Below are 23,369 nucleotides of genomic sequence, written 5' to 3'. Positions count from 1 at the left end.
GGTCTACTCATATGACCTGGCATGGTTGAAGATTGTCTTAGAGTTTCTAACTGATTGTGGTGCTCAACCTTCTGGTCGCTATTACAATTTTCATGTATATATCATTAATGAATTCACCATATATGGTATAGCTTTTCCTCAACTGCTTGAACTATTCTGTGTTTAATGCCATTCCTTTCCTCAGCTGGACCTTAAGTTTAACCTCCACTGCTGAAATCAGTCTAGTCTTCACATCGTTAGATTGTTGAGCAGAACAATACTATAGTTCCATGACTTTAACTTCTGCTTCATTTTAAAGCACATTTGTTTTCTATGATTAAAATTGTCGATCCACTGACCTATCTTGATAGGGCTGATCATTGGACTGAAGCAAATGAATTATGTTACGTTTGTTAGGAACCATCAAGAAAAGGGTGCTTCTGTTTGCACCCACTTTGTTACTGACTACGGCCACTTTTGAATGAAATTGTTAGCTATAATTTTACCCACGAAAAAAAAAATAAATGTAACTTTTCACACCTTGAATAAAACTCCCTGACCTTCCCAACATAACATAAGCACTCAACTATCCTTTCCCTTATAATCTAGCATCCAGTCGCGCCCCCACCCTTCCCAAAAAAAAAAAAAAAATGTACGAACCATGTAAATGTGTGTGTGTTTTAAGCAATGGACGTTGGATCTAGCCATGAAATCTCTATCAGCACTGAACATGTAAATGTGTGTGTCATTACGTGAAATTGCAACGACATTATATGGAGAAACAGCTTGCTGGGAAATGAATGAACTTGGGCTCAAGTTCTCTTTAAGTGTCTAAGGTGAAGTTGAGTTTGGGTGCAAGTACAAAAACTGAATAAAATTTATGAACCATATATAGGCAAATTGTTGAGCAACTGATTAAGCTGCGTTCAATATTAAACCCCAATCTCGTTCTTTCTATAATGCTGTAGGGTTCTTTGGGAAGCTAATGAATTAGGGCTGTACATAGGTTTTATTATGTGAAAATCATTACACAGTGAGTCGGTGACTATTTAACATGTAGAAAAAGTCTGTTTTTGAACTTATTTCACAACTGATTTATTATTTGACTTCTTGTTCTTATGGATGGTTAATTCTAATTTAAGCTGATGTACTTTGTTGTTGAAGGTGGGCCCTGGAGAGGTGGATGATGAATTGGAAGATGAAGTGGCATCAGAGTGTGCAAAATATGGGACAGTGACGCGGGTGCTTATATTTGAGATAACAGAGCCAAGTTTCCCGGTGGATGAGGCGGTGAGAATCTTTATCCAGTTTGAGAGGTCTGAGGAAACGACTAAAGCATTGGTTGACCTTGATGGTCGGTACTTTGGAGGCAGAGTGGTGCGTGCCTTGTTCTATGATGAGGAGAGGTTCGGTAACAACGAGTTAGCTCCAATGCCAGGAGAAATCCCAGGTTTTACTTGAATTACAGAGTTTCAAATGCAAGCTAATTTCCCCGCATATGTAGAGTTACTGAGAAAGATAAGGTAAACTTTGTTTTCGACATTGCCCATTAACGATGTGAGGTTCTAGCAGTGGTAATGCTTTACTTTTGTGATTGGATTCTGTACAATCACATGAAGGGTTGTTATTGCTTCAGGAATGCTTGACCAATTTCTTGTGCTGCAAGGTTTTTTTTTTTTCCCAGGCTGTTTCGACTCCATTTTTTTCCTTCACTTTTTTAGGGTTTAAGCTTAAACTTTAGTTTTGTTTTCTTCACATAACAACCAAATCAAAGGAAGGAACAAGTAAAGGATAGTGTAAATTCATATGATAGAAGAAAATTAGATTGCAGAAAATGGGTTTTCATCACAGCACAGCATATACACTGCATTACTGCCAACTATTTCACATCCGAACCCAAAGTATGGGATGAACAAACCTATAATCTATATGAATTAAGGAAGATAAAGTATGTTCTAAGGGCGGTGATGCGGAGGCGAAGCAACAGGAGTGGTATTGTTAGAGGCCCTGGCTTCCTGCAGTTGCGGGTGCCCGCCTTCATACATGTACAATGGCGAGTAGATGCTCATACTGCTGGTGGTGGTGTTGAAGGCGGGGAATCGACTTGGAGATGCTGTGGTTGAACAATCACCACCTCCAACCACCACGCTACTGCTTGGGGTTGGTGTCGCTGTTGCCGCTGGAGTGGTCGCCTTGGGGGTTCCACAAGCCGGGCAGCAATTAGGAGCCTTCCATCCGCAAATTAAGAGAGGAAAGGAAACAAAACAAAATAAACAAAATGTGTTTGGATGGTGAGAAAATGTAGGAAAGCAAAGGAAAGGAAAAACTGAAAAAAGAGGGAGGTGCATTACGTTGGGTGGGCGGTAGGTAGTGCCGTCGGGTTCAACGAGCCAGCCAGCCTCTGTGGCGAGATGCCGGAGCACCTCGTTGATGTCGCCGCGGGGAGAGAGGAGGTAGCCGCCGTGCTTGCGCAAGCCGTGGAAGATTTTGGTGGTGATGGCCCTCCTCTGCCGCTCCCTCATCTTGGTCTTCTCTTTCTCGCTCTCGCTCCTCCCACTCCCACTCGTTCCCGCCATTTCCTCTCTACTATCTCTCCGCTTCTTCTTCTGCTCTCTGTTATCTCTTGAAGCTCAGTCAACAACGAAAGCTAAAGGTGCGAGCTTTGATTTGAATCAGAGTTGTGTAGAATGCAGTTGGTAAGCATCGGACGGTCCGGGTAGGAGAAAAGTACACAGGTTGGATTGGACGGTGGTGATGGTTCCTGGGATCTGCATGCGCTCCCTGTGTTTCTCTTTCTGCATGACATGACAGCTTGAGAGAGAGAGAGGGAGAGAGAGAGAGGGAGAGAGGGAGAGAGAGAGAGGTGACAATTGCATGCTTCAATTTCACGCATAGAGAGGGGATTCGGGGGTTGGGGTGTTAGGCTCACGCGCTCCTGAGAGAGTTTCTGAGAGACGGGATGCATGTTTCAATTTGACTTGCCTTATCACATAGAACGATTCTCTTCTTTCCTGTTCTCATCTCTTTTCCTTTATTCTTCTCACATATTATTTTTTATCTTATTATCTTTATAAAAAAATTAATATAAGATGTTAATGTGGTTAAATTGTAACCGTTCAAATAAGAGGGGAGGAAAGTGGAGAGAGATTAGGAGGGGAGAGAATCCTCCTCCCCGTATCACACACCAGATAAGATTATTTTAATACGAGACAAGGGTTTGGTACTATAATGTAATAAATAAGTATCGTATAAACTAATCCGACCCCACCAATTTAATACCTTTCACCCTTGCTAATTGATACTTTCCAAAACTTCAGTATAAATCGCAAGTGGGTATCACAATGATGGAGAGATGTGTTGCCCTTGTACTATAGTGTGGATTTGAATCTCATCGGTTCCCTAATCTAACAAATCTATTGTTCGATAAAAAATAAAAAAGGGTTAATTACAAAAAACTACCTCAAGTATGGGTCAAATGACACTTTCATACCTCATCTTTTAAAATTGACAATGTCATACCTCATCTTTTAAAATTGACAATGTCATACCTCATCTTACGAATTTGTGTCAATGTTATACCTTCCGTTAGCTTGGCCGTTTATTTCTCAGTTAAATGCTGACGTGGCTTGATTCGGAACCCATTTTTATTAAAAAATTATTAAAAACAAAAAAATCATTTAATATTATTTAAATATTAAAATAATAAAGAAAATTTATTTTTTTAAAAAAAAAAAAAAAAAACCAACGTCAATTCGTCCCTTCCCCCCTCTCTCCCTTCTCCCCATCTTCATCTTCTTCCCCTTTCTGCAACTACAACCCAGAAAAAACAGAAGAGAAAAAAAGAAAAAAAAAAACCCAGAAAAAAAAACCCATTCTCTTGGGCGAGGAGAAAATGGGCGGCAGGGGCGCCGGGGTGGGGGAATGGGTGTGGAGGGGAGAGGGTGGGTGTGAAGGGGGCGAACTGGGTTGCTGCTGTTTGTTTTTTTTTTTTTTTCCTTCTCTCTTATTCTTCTTCCCTCTTCTTCCCTCCTCTTCTTCCCTCTTCTTCTTCTTCTTCTTCTGCAGGGGGACGAACTGGGTTTCCAATTGTTTTATTTATTTATTTATTTATTTCTTTTTATATATATTTCTTTTCTATTCTTCTGCTTCCCTCTTCTTCTTATTATGTGGGTTAGGTTGGGGTTGGGTGGGAGGGGACGGGTTTGCTGCTTTTTTTTTTTTTTTTGTTCCTTCTCTCTTCTTCTTCTTCCCTCTTCTTCCCTCTTATTCTTCTTCTTCTTCTGCAGGGGACGAACTGGGTTTCCCATTGTTTTTTTTTTTTTTTTTTTTTTTTTTGTGTGTTTCCTTCTTCTTCCTCCTCCTTTCTAGGTTGCAGGGGGTTGAGTTTGTGGTGAGGGGAGGGGGGATGAACTGGGTTTGGTTTGGTTTGGGTTTTTTTTTTTTTTTTTTTTTTCTTCTCTTCTTCTTCTTCTTCTTCTTTCTCCTTCTTCTTTTCTGGGTTGCTGGGTTGCAGGAAGATGATGGGGAAGAGAGAGGGGGGAGATGCACGAAAGGAGAGGGAAGATGATTTTTATTAATTTTTTAATAAAAATGGATCCCGGATCAATCCACGTCAGCATTTAACTGAGAAATAAACGACCAAGCTAACGGAAGGTATAACATTAACACAAATTCGTAAGCTGAGGTATGACATTGTCAATTTTAAAAGATGAGGTATGAAAGTGTCATTTGACTCATACTTGAGCTAGTTTTTTGTAATTAACTCAATAAAAAAAAATCTTGGTATAATTTATGTCGGATCACGCTCGCTTTCTCCAACCTCTACTCCTGCGCATCACAAACTCCTCGTCCGATGTATTCCTTCTCTCCTTTCCCTCCCCACCTCCGATCAATATCAAGCACATACAAACAGAAAACCAGAGGTGGCGGATTGAATCAAGGCCAAACTTTCACAGCTTCCACGTACAACTGAGAAATATGAAGACATAAAGAGGTTTGTAGTCTGTGTGTGCAGAATGAGATGAAAGAAGATAACGCCATCCAAAAAAAACGTTTAGTTTGAGCTGCGGTTTAGCAGAATCTTACATAACGGTAACTGAATTTCAGATTAGTACATGGAAAAGCTTACAAGGACGGAATTAGACGATTGTGCTACGTGCACCAAACTCTACCAACTTACCAAAAACTTCCAAGGAAAGCCTCTGCAAGCTATAAATCCAAGGAAAAAGAGATTATAGAGATCTTGAACACATTTGCTGACAGGCTTAATTCTCGGAACACTTCCATAGCAGACCGATAACATGCTCTTTCAATAGGGCATGAACCTGTTGTCTAGTTTTACAGAGGCATTTCCAGGTCTGGTCTTTGGTCGAGTACTTGTTTCGAGTCATCAGGAAATGCATCAGGATAGGTAGCCAAAATTCTTGACTTCATGCTCCTGTTATCATATTACCGCAATGTATCAACATGTCATTTCAAAGAAGTAATCAAATATAACACAAACTCAACCACGTTTGATATCGAAAAATTTGCATAAAATGTGCAACGTCCTAAGCATCAGGAAGCTTACACATCAACTGGAAAATTGTATCGACTGGAAATTCCAACAAGCCAACTTGAAATTTGGACCCTGATAGCTAAATTTTCTAGACACGGAAGAAGAAGCTTTCTCAAATTATGAAGTGGTTTAGCTAAAACCACATTGACTACTATGGTATCTAATGCGGTTTGTAGTCAGACAATTATCGTATGCACCTCAATGCCAATTACGACAGGTAACTGGCCATATGTTTAGATGTTCAAAGCTTATCCCCTTATCCATGATGTATGAATCAGGGAACAAAAGTACAAATTATTTAGCTTATCCTTGATAGTAAACACCACTCTAAATGAATATTCAGTCAACCCGCAAGGCTCATCCTGGTTTGTTATTTTCCCCATTGTCCGTGTGTGTGCGTGAGACTTTGCTCCTTTTTACGAAAGAAATGATATTACAATGTTCAAGTGTGAACCGCAGAAACCACTCGTCACAATCACATCCCCTTGAACATGTACTATGTATCTTCAGATAAAAATACCGTCCAACCGCCCCAAACAGCAACAGTGTATTCGGATAGCAATGAAATAAGATTCATTAAACGACAAACTGAACCAAAAGAAAGCAATGATCATACCTTAACTTCTGAAATATGTATTCAAGATCAGTCTTCATAGACTTTAAAAGGCGTGTGTTTCTGGAGAAATCTCCAGAAACCTCGGCAAAGCAGTTCTCTGAAAACTCATTAAAATGTGACAGAACTGCATTGCCATCTTGCAATCTCCCCAATCTACATGTGGATAGCACAAAACAAATTCCAGCAAATGAGCAACCAAAGGCAACGACAAAAATAAGAGCTGAATCACAGATCATGGTATACAAAAGGTATAACCACTCAATATCCATTCAGTACAAGCATAAAGCATTGGTATTGCTGTTTACGCATTGGAGGGAAATACAGGAAACATTACATTTCTGCATAATATACACGCAAACGGATTTTATTCGAAATAGAACATCCAATTCCAAGTTTTCTACTATATTGTCCCCCACTAGTTATTTTGCATCACGTTGCTTGTTAAGTTAAAGGTACATGTTAGCTGATTCATATCCTTTAGTTCAACTGCATTCATTCAATCCAGATATATAAGATCTTCATGACGAGTAGACTAGATGCACTGTTAAATGTCTAGGTATTCATATTATATCGTCTATGTCACCAAACTATAGCAACAGATCGAATGACGATAAGCACACATAGCATCAAGACTATACTCACGAAAAACTTTAAAAAAAACACAGCAAAATCGTCAAAGCCAAATTCCAACCTTTACATAGATAAACACCTAGCAGCAAGACCGTTCACATTGAAAGCGTTAAAGGACACAGCGAAACAGAAAAGGTCATTGCCGCTATCCAAATACCTACCTTACCTCTACATCCAAGCAATACAGACTCTCATTGTTTGATTCCCACTTCTCGTTTCCTCCCACTCAAGTTTCTCAATTCAATTCAATAGATGACCAAGTGGGGTTTTAATTTTAACATTAAACACCAAATTAATAAAAAAAACCCATGATTTTATTTCCTTGGTGGTAAAACAAATTCTTAGAAACAGCTCCTCCAAACCACACAATATGAATAAAGTTTATTCCTTTCTCTCTCTTTAACTCTTCAGACAGCATTTCACAGAAACCCAATTAAACATATGAAAATATACAAGCCTGTAAAATTTAACATATATAAACAATGGTGAACTACAATTAACATAAAAACTGCTCAGAGAGAGAGAGAGAGAGAGAGAAAGAGAGAGAGAGAGAGAGAGAGAGAGAGAGAGAGTTATTACATGAGGTGCTGCAATTGCTTGAGGGACTCCAAGTCCTGAGCATCGATTAGTGTTTTGAATTCATTTGATACCTCCACCGATGCTTCCCTGATCGTTTCTTTCTCCGTCTGCTCCATCTCCTCCTCTTCCTGCTACCTGCCACTCTCTCTACTCATCACAGAGGGACAAGGTTGGGAGAGAAATCATAACTGCTGGTCCATTTGGGTCGGGCCATAACCCAAATTAAAGAAGTCAAATAATCCAACAACCAAGGAATTCCGCGTGTTCAATTACATGGGCTGGTCCAAGTGCAATCTGCATAGGCCCAATATTGAATGACATTGGTCCAAAGTGACAACCTACATGTATGGGTTGAAACTTTGAAGGCTCAATCTTTTTGGCTTATTGACCAAAAAATGCTTTTTCCTTGAGTGCTTTTGCCCTACAACTTCTAAGAAAATTTGTGTTACCTATCGATCCAAAGTTAGAATTGAGATTTCGATGCAAATTCCGGCCACAAGTCATTTTTTAGGTATTTTTACTAGTGTATGTAAGCTTCACTAGGATTGGTAACAGACTCCACAGTATTGGCATGATTAATATTTTTTTATGATTTAGGTCACTTTAAGAGTTAAGACATCTTCTTGGAATTGATGAATAACCGTGGCTTGCCACCAGTTGTCCTCTTTTATTAAAGAAAAAGAGTTAAGACATCTCTATGACTACATGGATGATATGTACAATCTGAACTTTCTTTTTTGTTTAATGAAAGAGTAATGGTAGGGAGACCAAACTTTTAAATCAAATTTTGTAAACCAAATGATGTGGTTATTGATTATTGGATTATTAATCAAGTGTCGATTAACATGCCATTACAGATGACACATCATTTGATTTATAAATTTAGTTTGAAAATTGAATCTCCCTAACATTACTCTTAACGAAAACACCAAACTATGGTGGTCCTTTTTCCACATCAAGACAACACATTATATTCCTGTTTGGTTTAGGGCATTAATTATTAATTCTTATTTTTAATATTTTGTATTCATGCTAAAAAGCTGCTTTTGAACCCAATTCTTTCATTTCATTAATATTAAGGAAATAAGAAGAATTAAAAAATATTTTATGGATTGAATTCTATAAATTTGTTCATTATTTACCATAATGCACTAACTAAATACAAAAATATATAAAGGTTTTTTTAGCCAAAATAATCATTGAGATTGACATAACTCTTTATTTTAGTTTATGATAATGAAAATCGATAAAAGTAACCCTCTGAGTTTGTCCATCATAAATCGCTTTGGTGCTTCTATGAAAATTCTGTCTATATCCTTGTTGAGTAGAGAAGTTGGTTTGACATAATTACACTTAAAAAGGTGGTCACATGGTCGTTTCCATAACAATTAAACGAAAATATTAACAAATTTTTCACATAATTAGCAAAATATTTCACTGCAGACAAATTTAAGAACAATTTCTAACGATTTTCGTTGTCAAGAACTAAAATAAAAAGTTTTTGACTAAAAAAAAAACCATAAATAAATAAATATAATATACTCGGTTAACATATAGACATGATTTTCAAAGTTGTGAAGTATGAATCCAAGATTTTCAGACTTGTTTGTTCGGTCCAACACAAAACCCTAGTAAAGATTTGTGAAAGAGAAAATATCATGACTTATATCTCCTCATCTCATACCCTTCACATCCTTCTTATTTATGTGGTCACGGATAAGCCACATCAACATTTTATATTTTCATTACTTTTTGTCTTATTATTTTTATAAAAAAAAAATCAATGTAAAATATTGATTTCGCTTAACCTTGATCACAGAAAATAGAAGGAGATGGAGAGGACAGACAATCCAGGTCGCTCTCAAAATCCACCCTGCAAAACTCCAACCATATCCACAATATCCCATTCCTCTTCAAACAAACAAGATTAACACACATATATTGCCAAAACCTAAAACCCACCAAATCAGGACAACCCTCCTTCCCTGCACTGCGTCTTCCACCAAAACTCCCTTACACTCAGAGTCCCCTAAAAACCCTAACCCTCCAAAAAACCCATTTCACAAAAACATGAAAAATCCAACCCCTCCAGTCAAACAGTCAAGCTATTCACCCAGTTAACCAGTAACCACTAACTAAAACTCTCTGAGTAATGCCTCGCTCAGACCATGATACTCTATCTATCCCAAACCCTAGCTAGCTGCTAAATATATTTAAGAAACCTGCAGGTCATTAGATTTGATTAAAGATCCCAGCAAATTTCTTCCACAGTCAGACAGGCAAGGCAAAACCCAATAAACTAACACAAACCCTAGCTAGGGTTAGGGTTTTCGAAAAGCTAAGGATCTTTGCACTTTAATATTTCTCTGCATTTCTTTTGCACTGCCTTTTTTCTGTTGTTGGAGAAACCAACAGTGCCATAGAAAGGATTCAAAGGGCATGCTTGGGCTGAAAGCTCTGAATCTACCCACCTGAAAAAAGATCATTTTCTTTTTAAATTTTAGAAAATAAAAACTAATTAAAAAATCATAAAAAACGGAAGCATGAGATTAAAGTAGTATTGACAAAGGTGGAAAGGTTGGGTGGGTGTCTCCATGCGGGAACAGTTGCTTTAACTTACTCTGCACCAAAAGATAGAGAGATTCGTATCATAAATAAGCCACCATTAATTTAATTTACCTGTCATCGATTAATTTGTTAACAAATACGCAAAAAATGTAGAGCACGAGACTCGAAATTTTCACAGTGCCTCTGCCTTTCATTGTCACCTTTAAAACGCCTCGAATTTCAAACGCTGAAAAGGTAAAAGAGGACGTCTCAGCCTCAGGGTAGAAGAGCAGAACAGGCCCCTCCTCAAACCGTGTAACTGTTCTATGACTCATGAACAGGCATGTAATGTTCATGTATGAACATGCATGTTGATGTATGTATGTGCATTTTGAAAACCATGTAATTATAGTACCATGCATGTCATGTTATTGGATGAATTAGTAAAATAAGGATGAAAATAACGTATGATAAAGAGAAACGTAGGTCGTAATCAACTTGTACAAGTAGAAAAAAGAAAAGGAATAAAACAACCTATAAATCAAATTCTTTTTTAAGAGAATCGGATATTAATTGTTGAGAATGAATCTTACGTTAACTTATAAATAAATTTGCTACTGTTTGATTTTATAGTAGAAACTTATATATTTTTTTTCAGTAATAAACTCAAGAAAGAAGTAATATGTCTTAAATAAACAAAGTGATTAGCGTTACATTATTAAAAATTAGAAGCACGTTAACACTTTTCTTTCTAATTACGTAACAAGAAATGTATAACAAATTTACATGAAACATTTTTCATGCAAGTTATTATAATATAACGCATGTAATATTTTTATCTATATTGGCTTCGATTGTTAATATTTTTGGTGGGATATAGGTTGGCTATTTTTGGGTGCATATTCAATTTAAAGTCCATTTTGTTGTGAGGCTGTTGGGCAGTCTTGCAATACAAAAAAAAAAAAAAAAAGGAACGAAAAGACGTTGATGGACACGACATGAATCCCAATAAAATGAGACAAAATCAGAAGAACTAGTGTACGTTTTTATGTCATTTGTCAAATCAAATCAGTGTGGTAAGTAATTTACCACCAAACCAAACCAAACCAAACCAAGCACGTACTAATAATAATTAGCAGATTAATTTTAGGGTTCATCATTGGGCCACACAGTAAGGGTAGGTGGTCCATCAACACCATACCACAAGCATATACCGTATAGCAGACAAGGCAGAGCAGAAAAGGGTGATGTGACTGGTGAGGCAGAAGGGCTTGGGGTTTTAGGGTTTTTGGCACGTCTTTTAAGGGAAGATGTGGCTGGCTTCATCTCAGAAGTGTACTGCTTGTGATCCCTCACCCTCTCCCTTGACTATTTGTAAACTTGTGTACTGTGGCCATTGGCTAGTGAGATTCATTTTGGCCCGCGCATTTAAAATTCAAGGATTAGGATTCTCTTCACTCATTTTTTTTATCTCCTTTTATCATTTCTTCTCACATTTTCTATTTTGTTTTTTTTTTATAAAAAATTAATATAAGATATCGACGTGCTTTAACCGTAATCGTTCAAATAAGAGAAAAGGGAAAGGGAAGAAAAAAAAGAAGGGAGAGAATCCTACTCCAAGATTCAAACCCCCAACCCCAACAGATATAACGATCCTATAGCTAGTTCATTGTTTCCAATTATGGAGGTTGTAGAAAAGTTTCTCTTGGACTAATCTTATGTCGAGAAAATAAAGAACTTTATATGTTTTTATAAGTAATTAGATTACTTTTTATATTATTAATTAGTTTTATAGTTAAATTGTAATTTTTTTCAATAATTTTAGGTTACTTCAGTGAAAAAGGAGAAAATCAAATTTTATTTCTGATGCCTATGGGAAATTGTAGATACGTTCTCTACCAAGTGATTGTGGTTCGAACATTCAACTTGGATTCCGACGAAGAAAACACGCTCAGCTTGCAAAAAAAACATTTCAACTTTTAAGTGAGATACTTCATTGAATAATTAGTGGGATGTCGAGTGCGTCATTCCTACTGTTACTGATGTGCCGAGCTGACATTTCATTGAGCATTGGATACAAGAGTCTTGTATCAGAAATTCAATGGTTCATTGAAGGACTTTCATGCGATCTCCAACCGAAAGTTGGTCAGATAACTCGTTTTAGACCTTGAGCTGTTTAAGATATTAATATTTTAATGAACAGTACATGATCATATTTGTTTTCGTCTCCAACCAAAGGCCAAAGGGCCATAGGGCTCGTTTTAACCCCGTCATAAAAAATCGTCTTCAACCAAGGACCAAAGGGTCATAAGGCTAAACATAATTTATTATTTAAATTTTAAAATTACAACAACTTTAATTCAAATCCAACAACTTAAATTTAGAAATTACAATGGTAACGGACCCAAAAAACCAAAAAAATTAGAACTTAAATTTAATGAATGATTTAGGTACTTATAGGAAAAAAAAATTAGAATTTTTAAGAATTAAAAAAAAAATTGGCCCAAAAAACCAAAAACAAAAAAAAATTTGAATACAACGGCTAGTCAGCTAGCTGTTGGATTCAAATTTTTGTTTAAGCATTCCTGTCGGTTATATCTGATAGAATTTTTTGAATTTCTGGCCAGCCCCTTGCTGGCTAGCTGGCTGCATGCAGGCAACATTTTGACCCTTTCAGATTCTATGGAGCCCACGAGCTTTCTGGCCTAATCCTTCGGTTGGAAATGACCTCATGTGTGTTTTCCCCAGCCTCTTTTGGGTACTTGAAACTTTGCTATGTGCACTCTCATCACAATATCAATGTGGGTGAAAATATACAACATACTACGTATACAAATCATTACGGTACGACTGGTTTACTGGTTGGTGTTTAACAAGCGTATGATTTTCGAAACTGATTTGCAGATTGTCTCTCATGGCATCAATCGCACGACGCATGCAGCAAAGGGAGTCAGAGAGGATCAGGTCCAATGACTTCACCACCATGCCAAGTGGTACGGCAGCATGACATACTCCACAGCATCACAGCTAATTACACAGAATCCGTCAGGTGACGTGTGCTTGCCTGGTTTTCTTGCAGCCATGAAACGTTTAATCTCGCTCGGACGAGACTCAAAATCCAAATCAAATTTTAATTTCCTGTTTAGTAAAATGTTATATATGAGAGACTTACATTTTTGGGTAGTTGACAGATGTTAGTTAAGGATGGACACAAGTCGGATCGGATCAGACGCTATAAACTTGAACCCTTATAAATCATATCTCAAAAATCGAACCAACTTGGATATATAAAAGAGAAAAGACTTGAATAGAGCAGTGTGACGAGCTAGATCCCAAAGCAATCTCACAAAGAATTATGCTTTCATTGTATTTAGGTATCATTTCGTCCTACTTAAGTACAACTCTCAATGCAGAAGATTAACGTTTTGTAAGACTTGCTGATCACTAGTTGGTTGGTCAAACTGACCTACCATATAGAAGGCAGCTTGGTTCGATTAGTTTTGCTGGCTTTGTAGGTTAAATCCCTAAAGAGATGCTATAAAAGAAATGTAACAAAACGAAAAAAATTCTACAATACTACAGAGTATTATAACCCCATACGTGACAACGAAGATTCAAAGCATTCTCATTTTTAACTAAAAAAAAGAAAAGAAAACAACAGAAAAAAGATGGTCTTGATGTAGGGTTTTATTCTTTTTAAGCCAATAGTAGCTAATTTATGATCTAACTTTTGTATACCATGTTTAGATGTTTGTCTGGTTAGAGCTTAACTTTCAGAGAGAGAGAGATTTGGTCTGCCTCTTCATACCATATCATTATTGTCCTGAAGGTTTCACAGAGATTTTAGGGTTGCAGTTTTGGCAATAGGGCAGGATCTTCATCCTCTTTCTCCGTCTTATCTTTTGCATTCAATTGCCTTAATTCAATTATTTCGTCCACCTATATTTACAGGCCACTGCAAAATGCAGAGACTCTCTGGGGTTAAAAGTAAAATCAAAACATGTCAGTGGACCAAATTGTAAAGTACACTGTTATTGACTACTGTGGAACTTTTTTACAAGGTCCCTTGGGTAAATTCAATATTTCAAACTTGCCCTCCACTTTTAGTGAACTGCTGTATTTTGTTGCAGTTTTAAAAGCGACTGGGGTTTCTGATTCCATACTCACACTTTTCATCTTCAAGACGTTTTTGGCAGTGTACATGTTCAGAAACGAGTCTCGGCTTTTCTAAGGTTAAATTACTAAAATGGTCATGTGATTTTCGATTTGGCCAATTTAGTCTTGTATGTTGTTTGTATTAATCATGACAATCCATTACATCGAGAGAACGATTAAAACAAAAGCGGGGTTTCTGATTCCATACTCACACTTTTCATCTTCAAGACGTTTTTGGCAGTGTACATGTTCAGAAACGAGTCTCGGCTTTTCTAAGGTTAAATTACTAAAATGGTCATGTGATTTTCAATTTGGCCAATTTAGTCTTTTATGTTGTTCGTATTAATCATGACAATCCATTACATCGAGTGAACGATTAAAACAAAAGCGTAAATGTCAAAACGATCACAGAACACAAGTGCCAAGTTACCTAAATGTCAAAACGATCCTAGAACTAAGTTACAAAACTAGACCAACCACCCTGAGAGAAACTCCGAGTACTATTGACGGAATAGAACAGCTCTCACACTGCGTGAAACCAAAATACAAAGGGTCGCACACTTTTTGCGAGAGAGTTCAGCATTCACAAATCATCGTGATATGTTAAAGCAGACTGCATAGCCATATCCATTGATCCAAAATATAAACAGACATTCTGAAAAGTCTCCGTGAAATATCCTGCTATTGACTACTTTGACTTCAAAAGTTCTAGAAGTACTCATATAAGGAACTACATAATCGATAACTTAAAAGTGTTTGTGAGATCTATCATCCATCACAATCACATAAAGGACCAGTTCATGAACATCAATGCAAGGCAGTGATTGGATTCGTCGTCGTCAACAACTTTCCATGCAACAGCTTGGTCGTAAGACACCGGTCTCCCCATGCTGGAGGCACATATTCCGGCTGGCAGATATGCAAAGCCCTAAAAATTCGGAAAAAGAGCGTGTTGGAAAGCTGTTTGAACAAAGAATTCAAAATAGGAAAGCAATGAGAGCACGATTTGGGGAATTATTACCTGTTGCATGATTTTGGAGAACTCCGAGCAGAGAAATTTTCGTCCAGCTTCGTCTAGAATCTTGTCGAGCATGATATCTTGGAGGGCAACAAGAGTGGTTTCGAGCATGTCAAGGCCAGCCTGGTTTGCAAAGGTGAACACCGGCGACGTCTGCAGTTGAATGTCCAAGAAACATGTTGAAAAGGGAACTAAGCATGTACTTACTAGCCTACAATTTAAGAGTTAAAAATAACTTAAAAGATAAGTAACTACATTTGTTTTAACAGAGCAGCACATGATGGCATCTGAATGGCGCCAAAGTTGCTTCAAAATAGCATCACTAGATGAGATGTCGACTCGAAAGAGCTCTCCCCCAGTGTGAATCCTGAAATGCCATGTGTTCAGCGATATTCAACTAAACAGTACCACAAACTTCTAACACAGTTATATGCAAATAAACACTCAAGTAAAGAGTTTGAGCTGGGAAGGGACAATAGCCATAGCTACCTGAAGCTTCTGAAAATCCATCGTGCCAAAGTATGAGCCTCAGGACATCCAGGAAGGGGTTTTGGTCCTATTTGGGAGCTGAGCGGGGATGGGGCAATAGCCATAGCTACCCTCTGAACAGAGCTTACAACACTACGCACGTACTGGCGAGCCATTGCAGCCACATTGTCTCGCAAGTGGTTCTCAAAGGTAAATTGGAAGGCTATGGTTAGCACTGACCTACGGTTGTAACTATTCCCATCAGCGTCATTAATGGCACGAGCACCGCTGGTTCCTACTTCAAGCGTAGAGGCCAAATCTAATGTGCGAGTTGCAGTAGGTCCATCCTGCCATCATAAGGAACAAGTGAAAGAAATCAGATTAATCACAACAGACGCATACAAGAAACACGCTGATGCAAGTAAGATTAGAGACATCACTTAACTGCCTTGGGATCCAAAGGTATGACATGAAAACCGGAGGGCAACAGAGGAGCATCATCAGCAAATGATTCATCAATAGGTGCAAAGACAAGCTGAGCGCAGGCACCAACTGCATTCTCATCAACTCCACTGCACAACTGCAACAATATATTATAGGAACACTGTTAATTAACAACAGCAGCGAACACTAAATGAATCCATTCGATATGCAAAATCAGTTCACTAACCTGTAATAAGTACATATCCCGTGTCAAAGCAACATCTTCAGGAGAGAAAGCAGGACCCTCTAGCCGAACTACCTCTAAAAACTGTAAGAGTAAATGACACCAATTAGTACACAATTAACTTTAAACACAGGGAATAAGCAGTAATAGAATTGAGTTTAACACACACAAAGTGCAGTAACTCAAATGAGTTTACATAGGATGATAAGGCCAATACCTCCTCATGCTCCACAGTTTGTGCAAGCGGTAAAATATTCTGGGTGCTCGGAAAGCCACCACCTCTTGCAAGAGGAACTGCATATGGGCTAGCTTTAAGACATGCAGCAGAGTATGCATCAACCCCATAGTCAGCCCACTCAGACCGGTGCTCCCTCAGGAAACGAACAAGCAGAGCAGGGGGAACACTCTGATTAACCAAATGATAGTTATTAGTCAACAATAGAAACCAGATAACTCAAAAAGGAACAAGGATAAATATACAAAACTGAAGGAAGAACTGAGCCGCAATTGAGTTTAGTTGCTAGGGAATTACCTGCAGCAGCATTGATGCCTTGGCACACAGCACGCCTCCTCCAAAAGGTGGGAAAATTGAAGTGTTATACTGGGAACCAAGCACTTTCGGAGATGAGTTAATAGCAATGGTAACATCTTCCACACCATCACTACCCATAAGTGTCCAACCGTCATCCGCAAACCCATTAACAGCATCGTTAAACCCACTGAAACCCAATTCCAAATATTCTCAGTGAATGAAGAAATATAACCCCAACTGCAAGTTTACAAATGCACTTCATATTGCAGCCACCCTGTTTGGACTGAAAATTTGTGGAGGGCATACCTACACAGCCGCTGACAAAATGTCCTCAGAACAGCAGGTTGGCGACCTCCACCATGCTGAATTTCTCCACTAGACTCTTGAGCTATCTGTCTTATGTGTCGCAGGGCCTACAAAACAAATTTACAAAGTTAAACTGTGAATGAAAAGTAAGAATAAACTACAGCGTAAAATGAAATTTGCACAAAAGTTCTTACAGAAATGGTCGTTTTCTGAGCAAGGATTTTGGAGGATTCATAAAGTGACCTGAGAACTTCAGGAACGCTCCAAGCCTAAGACATAAAAGGCACTTAATAAGGCAAACGAATAACTAAAGAGTTCAGGAAGAAATAGTAAAGATATATTCTCACGTCTAAATCAACATGATCCACAATGTTGATAATGGAACCACCACCCTCACAAGGTCGGATAAGATAGCCACTAGGAAGCATTTCAGCTCTGACAAAACTTGCAGACGTTGGCCCTTGTGGGCCGCCAGTAGAGGAAGTCAATGACCTCTCGCATACCTGTAAATGTAATTTTGAGACAGTAAGACACAAACATACATACATGATTGTTGAACTATGGAGGTTTTGAATTCTGGTAACTAGGGCAAGAAAGAAACCACTTATCAAATTACCACAAGACTGCCGTCTTCCAAACTTGTAGTATATCTTAATGTCCAAAAGTCACGTGCCGCAGCCAATGTTGTGGGTGCATAAGTCTGTTTGCAAAGAAAAATTTACAGATTAAGAATACAAAACAACACACAATTATCACAAAAATAAAATAAAATAAAAAACACTTGATGCCTGAATGCACAATGACACAGCACCAATTGATTAAAACAGCATACCTGCATGTATACGAGCTCAATTGTTCCACCATTCCCCGCAGGGATTAGACTTAATACCTCAAGGCATCGGCAATCGCGAAACCAAGATCTACGATCTTTGAGTATTTCGGCGACCTATAATGTAAGTAAACATACATTTTAGACTGCGAAGAATAAATGCACAAACACAAACTTCTCAAAGGCCATGTGAAAATTCGTACCTTTGTGGGCTCTAGGCTCACAAGACCGCAAGCTCGTGCTGCTACTCCACTGCAGTTGCGGGAGACAGCAACGATGCCAATAGAATCCGGACCAGGCTACAAAATATTGCTGGGAATTTTACATTTCAAATTGGTCTAGCAGATATGAAGTAATAGAGACTGTAAATTATGAACACATGCATGCTCATTGCTTTACAAGAAAGGAAGCTACCTTCATCCCAATCATCTGGACCCAGTCGACAGCAGTTCCAGTAGCCTTAGAAAGGAACTCTGCCAAGGTCTCTTCTGCTATTGCAAGAAGACTGAAACGAAAAATATACCATAGGCTAGTTTACTTAATCATAAACTAATTAGCTTCTATTAATTGTTCCACGGACATTAACGACTTACCCAGCTGGGTTGTTAGCATCCCTTTGGGGGTGCTGGGGAGTTGGGTTTTGCTGTTGTTGGTGCTGACCACTCATGACCACAGACTCGCAGCTGTTGTCTGTGGTCGTTCCTGATGCCTACATGTTATTATCAAACGAATTTAGAATAAGTACTATACTGTTGAAATCATGCAACATTTCGTAGAACAGAAGAGGCATCGTAGTGAAGGTGGAGGGAATTACGGTATGCAGTTGCTGCTTCATAAATCCATTCTCGTAAACCAAATGAGAAACTTGCTTCTGTAAGCGGTCATTTTCTTCCATTAACAGCTTGTTCATCGCAGTCAGCTTTCTGTTCACTGTCTGGAGTCGAGAAGATTCCTTCCGCTGCTTCTCCCGGCATCTATACAAGCAAGAACAACACGCAAAAACACAAGGTTTAGAGAATAATCTACCAGTTGATAGCACATAAAATCTCATTCAGAAACAACTCAGTAGTCATTTCTGAACGCTGGAAAATACCGATTTATATTATCACTTGCACAATAAGAAAAAGGATACGTTTGGTATGCATAAATTAATTCATTGGAAATAATTTAGCAAGAACAGACGTTTAACTTCGGTTTATGGAGAGATATTTCAGTGTTACAGGCGGTGTTCCCGACACATTGAAAATTCTAAACTCGAGAAATGGCATTAATTAAACAAAAAGGTGTCACTTGGCTCAAAAGAATCATACGGGAAAAGAAAGAACAAATTACAAGAACCCAAAAATAAAATTAATAAACAACAAAAGAAAGTGGATTGAGATGTCATTATCCTTCATTAAAAGTCCAAAGGACGCAAAAGCAGGTTTAAAATTTTACAGTCACTTTTCTGCAAAAGATAAAATATGAAAACCCCAGTGAAAGTTTTACCTTTTAACAATTGTTGTCGTTTTCTTCCATTCAATCGCAAATTAAAGTAAGCACACAACTCCATGTCAACAAGATCATCATTTATCTAAAAATAAACATAAACAAGAGAGAGAAAATACCAAATACCAAATTCCATGTGAAGTGGGAGGTGTAGAAGCATTAAAAAGAAATTAGAGATTCAGGTATATTCTGATAGATTTTAAAAGAATTTAGAGATTCGGGTATATTCAATTAAGACTTTTAATAAATATGTCGACCTGGTGGCATTCAAACTTGATTTTTAAAAGAATCTGTCGAAATCTGGTAGTATTCAATCCCGAGTTTTTAAAAATGTTTCAATGTGGTTGTAGAGTGAAAAATATAAATACCAAAAGCCCTCACAGATCATGCCTCTACCCTAACACTTCATGGTGATTCCTCCCTCTACAAAATATGAGCAGACTTGGATACGAACGAACTCTTCTTCTAAACAGACATGTAGATTTGGATATGAAGGAACTCTTCTTTCTGGATGGCCAAATCTTTTTCTCGTTTCTCTTCCAAGGAAGACAACCGGTAATCAACAATTTTCTTGTCTCCTCCTCGTGCCCAATTTTGTTTATTATTTGTTATAGATAACCCTAATACCACTCATATATATGGTTCAATTTCCTCGCCTGTTCTTGGTATGCCATAATCACCAATATACATGTTTTACTTTTGAATTAATATCCATTAAACACTCCATAACAAATACAAATAATTTAAAAGAAAGTAGCTTCAGATTTGCAGACCAGAGGAATAAAATATATATATATGTATGTATGTATGTACACACGAAAACGGAAGGGAAACAAAGACAAGCTTTTTTTCTCTTTAAAGATAAAAGAACTCTGCTTGTTCCAAGGACAGAAAACGGTTAAAGATGCATTTCTGAAATATAAAAACAAAACACATTTTCTCTTCAAATCTATATATACCTTTACAAGGACAATGTAAATTAATAAAAGTCCATCACTTTACAGAAATTATGAAAAAAGATGGAAGAAGACAGAAAAGAGAGCAAGCTTGAGAATCGAAATTACTATTTTTCCAACTTTAAAAAAAAAAATTAAGTGGTTTGAATTCTGTTGTTTTTACCTGCGGTTCTGGAACCAGACTTTGATCTGTTTAGGCTCAATGTTGGAGAGAATGGGGCACTCTCTGATGAGCTGCTGCCTTCTCAGGGAGCTGGGCTTGGGGCACTCGGAGTAGACTCTCTCCAACGCCTCCACCTGCTCCGGCGTGTACCGAACGTACTTGCTCGAATCCATCTGCTGCCTCCCACCGCTGCTGCTTCCCGGCGAGTCTCGGTGCATTACCAGCGCCATTGTACGGACGCACCAAAACAAACCCAAAAGCTAAAGAAGATTTGTGAAGAAAAGCAACAAAAACCAATAGATCGAAAAGTAGGAAATCTCCAGAAACAAGTGAGACCAGAGGAAACCCAGAAAAGATGTGGGCTTCTAGCTCACTGTTTTGGAAGAGGGGAAAGAAAAATGGTGGGAAACGTTTGGTTTGGTGGTCTAGAAAGATGGTTGGGTTTGAGTTAGGTGTTGTTCGTCGTCGTCTTCTTCTTTGGTTGTGGTGGTGTTAGTGCAGCTGGGCAGGCTCTCTCCGACAAGAGAGCCTCCTCTCTCCTTCATCAGATGCCTATCTCTCCTCCCTCTCTCTCTCTCTCTCTCCCCTCTCTCACTCTCTCTCTAGAACTCTGGTTTTTTTCTCTCTCAAGAACTCCAAAACTGAATAACCCAAGTTGGAAAAAGCTCCTAGCTTGCTCAACAGTGGTTAAAGTGTGGCCCTGTTTGCGGTTTGGGGCTCCAATCTCGAGAGTTTTCTTTTAAGAGAGCGATAGAGATAGAGAGAGAGAGAGTATGTATGTTTTGTGTTTTTAAGATATTAAGAAAATGGAAACAGAAAAACCCACAGAAATAGCAGAAAGGGATAGATAGGGGGGAAGAGAGATAATGTGTGTTTCTTTGTTTGTGGGTTTGTATGTCGTGACAGAGATAGCAAAGCAAGCAAGCCACAACAAAACAAACACACAATGCCAAATCTCGAACGGCAGCTCTGAACTGTGAAGGGCTCTGTCTGTCCTTTTTTTTCTCTCTCTTTTCTTTTAAACTTTATTTTCCATGAATTTATTTTGTATTTATTTTATTTTATTTTATTTTTTTAGTCAAACAACTAAATAAAAGAGATGGGAATTCAACATTTTTTCTCTCATTCTCTGTGACTTTGTGTGATGTGAACAATTTCGAAAACGAGAGAAAAACAGGGAAAAGAATAAATCAATGAGGAAAGCAGCATGCTGCTGAGCTGACTGCTGATATGAAATGATACGAGCCTGCAGGCTGTGAGAGGGAGCGGAGAGGACCCAAAAGCAACCACTGATGAGAGAGAGAGAGATGACGTTTTTCAGATCTAGTAATTTGTTTAATGTTGTGATTTGATTAGAAATCTCTGATCTTAAAACTTGTTCATCTCAGAATCTACTTAATCAACGGTACAGGGTAACAAGGGTTTTGTTTTTTTTGGACAATTAAGGTAACAAGGGTTTATTTGGGTTGTTTCTACCAGCACTGCGTTGAAAGTGTTGCTTAACAACTAAAACGTTTCTCACAATGTTCAATAACGTAACGAGAATTTTTGACGAAATTCTAATAAAAGCACTTCTAATTATATGTGTAGCGCTTTTGAAAAATTACTCATATGAGTATGACTTCTTTCCAGGAACTGCTTAAATCTTTAAATAATAAGCCTTAATAACATTGGAACAAATGGCAAATTAAATAGGACATGTTTTTGCATGGCCACGAAAGGGTAACGTTATGTATGTGCATGGGATGCATGTATGTATGTATGAATGGATGTTGTTTTGTATGTAACATATGGATGCATGCATGAGTGACAGAAAACTGTGGGCTGTGGGATTTGCATGGGAAGCGTGAAGGGAGAGAAAATATGGACAAAAGTAGAGTAACGCTTGACAATTGGCATTACTTGGGTTGGGTATATGGGTTCATTGTTACTTGGGCGGGTTTTAACCCGGATCTTGGATTTTTTTTTTTTTTGTCAATAGGCCCAAATTCTAGGGGTTTGGAAGTTTTTTTTTCTTTTCCTTTTTATTTAGAAGTACAAAGAAAATAAGAAAGAAATAAGGAAAAATTGGCCACTAATTGTGGGATGTAATAGCCCTTCTTCCAATGGGTGGGTTGGATGATCCTTAAAATTTAAACAGTTTGATCACAAGCAAATGCAAGTGTTTATTTTGTGTAATTGAGGCCTAATAAATATTGTGTCAACAATATTCTACGTCCGAAAGAAACTTATATGCAACAAATATGTGTGTCGTATAAAGAAAGACACGTGATAAATGCATAAACACTAGTGCATACATGACATGATAGCACATATGTAACACGTTAAGGATACAAAGAAAAATGGAATCACAAATAAAAAACATGTCATTTTTTAAGAAATGGAAAGATTCAAAGTGATCTGACAATATATCAAGGGAGATGCTTGGTTCTGCATAAGTGTCGAGGAGTTCTTGCACAAAAACAGTTTGTTGCCGATTCACATACCTTTCTATTCATAACTGAAATATTTATATTATAATTCACTATGTAAAGATTATTTCTACAAAAATTAATAAAATATGAAACAGTTGTCATCAAAATGTATAAATACATACAGTCATTAGGATCAATAAAATTATAAAAATATTACAAATTGTCTATTCATTTGCTACAGTTGATTGACTAAACTACCATAATCCTTAATTATTTTTTAAATAAATAATCTTTATAAATATATATAGTTCCAATTATAAGTAAAAAATCTCATGAATCGTCCATTGTATTTTATATTTTTGTGTAGGAATTGTAAAATTTTTGTGGAGCCGAGTACCACCTTTAATGGGGTAAATTGTGATGCGAACCAAAATCTGGATAACTTGTAAAGTAAACAAGTTTTGG

General features: G+C 37.7%; 3 protein-coding genes across 3 annotated transcripts; all 3 read right to left on the bottom strand.

The window, feature by feature from the left end:
• Positions 1 to 1,767: 1,767 nt before the first annotated feature.
• LOC137727509 (BES1/BZR1 homolog protein 2-like) lies at positions 1,768 to 2,577 on the bottom strand. Its single transcript, XM_068466359.1, has 2 exons — positions 2,331 to 2,577; positions 1,768 to 2,207 (listed from the first exon to the last, which is right to left on the bottom strand). The coding sequence occupies exons 1-2, from the start codon at positions 2,553 to 2,555 to the stop codon at positions 1,935 to 1,937; spliced, it is 498 nt and encodes a 165-aa protein (XP_068322460.1). The 5' UTR covers positions 2,556 to 2,577; the 3' UTR covers positions 1,768 to 1,934.
• A 2,440-nt stretch (positions 2,578 to 5,017) lies between these two features.
• On the bottom strand, positions 5,018 to 7,503 carry LOC137729821 (kxDL motif-containing protein LO9-177-like). Its single transcript, XM_068468865.1, has 3 exons — positions 7,362 to 7,503; positions 6,153 to 6,305; positions 5,018 to 5,416 (listed from the first exon to the last, which is right to left on the bottom strand). Exons 1-3 carry the CDS (start codon positions 7,475 to 7,477, stop codon positions 5,317 to 5,319), a joined length of 369 nt encoding a protein of 122 aa, XP_068324966.1. The 5' UTR covers positions 7,478 to 7,503; the 3' UTR covers positions 5,018 to 5,316.
• Positions 7,504 to 14,521: 7,018 nt separating this feature from the next.
• On the bottom strand, positions 14,522 to 21,283 carry LOC137729513 (homeobox-leucine zipper protein HOX32-like). The gene is made up of 18 exons (XM_068468475.1): positions 20,491 to 21,283; positions 18,698 to 18,857; positions 18,477 to 18,592; positions 18,298 to 18,388; positions 18,087 to 18,182; positions 17,887 to 18,000; positions 17,671 to 17,754; positions 17,402 to 17,557; positions 17,249 to 17,323; positions 17,055 to 17,161; positions 16,749 to 16,935; positions 16,434 to 16,622; positions 16,220 to 16,300; positions 15,995 to 16,129; positions 15,571 to 15,896; positions 15,337 to 15,448; positions 15,085 to 15,234; positions 14,522 to 14,991 (listed from the first exon to the last, which is right to left on the bottom strand). Exons 1-18 carry the CDS (start codon positions 20,718 to 20,720, stop codon positions 14,845 to 14,847), a joined length of 2,556 nt encoding a protein of 851 aa, XP_068324576.1. The 5' UTR covers positions 20,721 to 21,283; the 3' UTR covers positions 14,522 to 14,844.
• Positions 21,284 to 23,369: the final 2,086 nt, after the last annotated feature.

Source organism: Pyrus communis, chromosome 3 (genome assembly GCF_963583255.1).
Source record: "Pyrus communis chromosome 3, drPyrComm1.1, whole genome shotgun sequence".
Lineage (NCBI taxonomy): Eukaryota > Viridiplantae > Streptophyta > Magnoliopsida > Rosales > Rosaceae > Pyrus > Pyrus communis.
This window is presented reverse-complemented; position numbering and strand designations above follow the sequence as displayed.

Excerpts from the sequence above, each read along its gene's own strand:
- LOC137727509 (XM_068466359.1), bottom strand. The coding sequence starts at position 2,555 with ATGGCGGGAACGAGTGGGAGTGGGAGGAGCGAGAGCGAGAAAGAGAAG. Across the intron at positions 2,208-2,330 it reads CTACCTACCGCCCACCCAAC|GCTCCTAATTGCTGCCCGGC; the intron begins GTAATGCACCTC and ends TGCGGATGGAAG.
- LOC137729821 (XM_068468865.1), bottom strand. The coding sequence starts at position 7,477 with ATGGAGCAGACGGAGAAAGAAACGATCAGGGAAGCATCGGTGGAGGTA. Across the intron at positions 6,306-7,361 it reads AAGCAATTGCAGCACCTCAT|ATTGGGGAGATTGCAAGATG; the intron begins GTAATAACTCTC and ends ATCCACATGTAG. Across the intron at positions 5,417-6,152 it reads TACATATTTCAGAAGTTAAG|GAGCATGAAGTCAAGAATTT; the intron begins GTATGATCATTG and ends ATATGATAACAG.
- LOC137729513 (XM_068468475.1), bottom strand. The coding sequence starts at position 20,720 with ATGGCGCTGGTAATGCACCGAGACTCGCCGGGAAGCAGCAGCGGTGGG. Across the intron at positions 16,130-16,219 it reads GGGATATGTACTTATTACAG|TTGTGCAGTGGAGTTGATGA; the intron begins GTTAGTGAACTG and ends ATATTGTTGCAG. Across the intron at positions 14,992-15,084 it reads TCTCCAAAATCATGCAACAG|GGCTTTGCATATCTGCCAGC; the intron begins GTAATAATTCCC and ends CCGAATTTTTAG.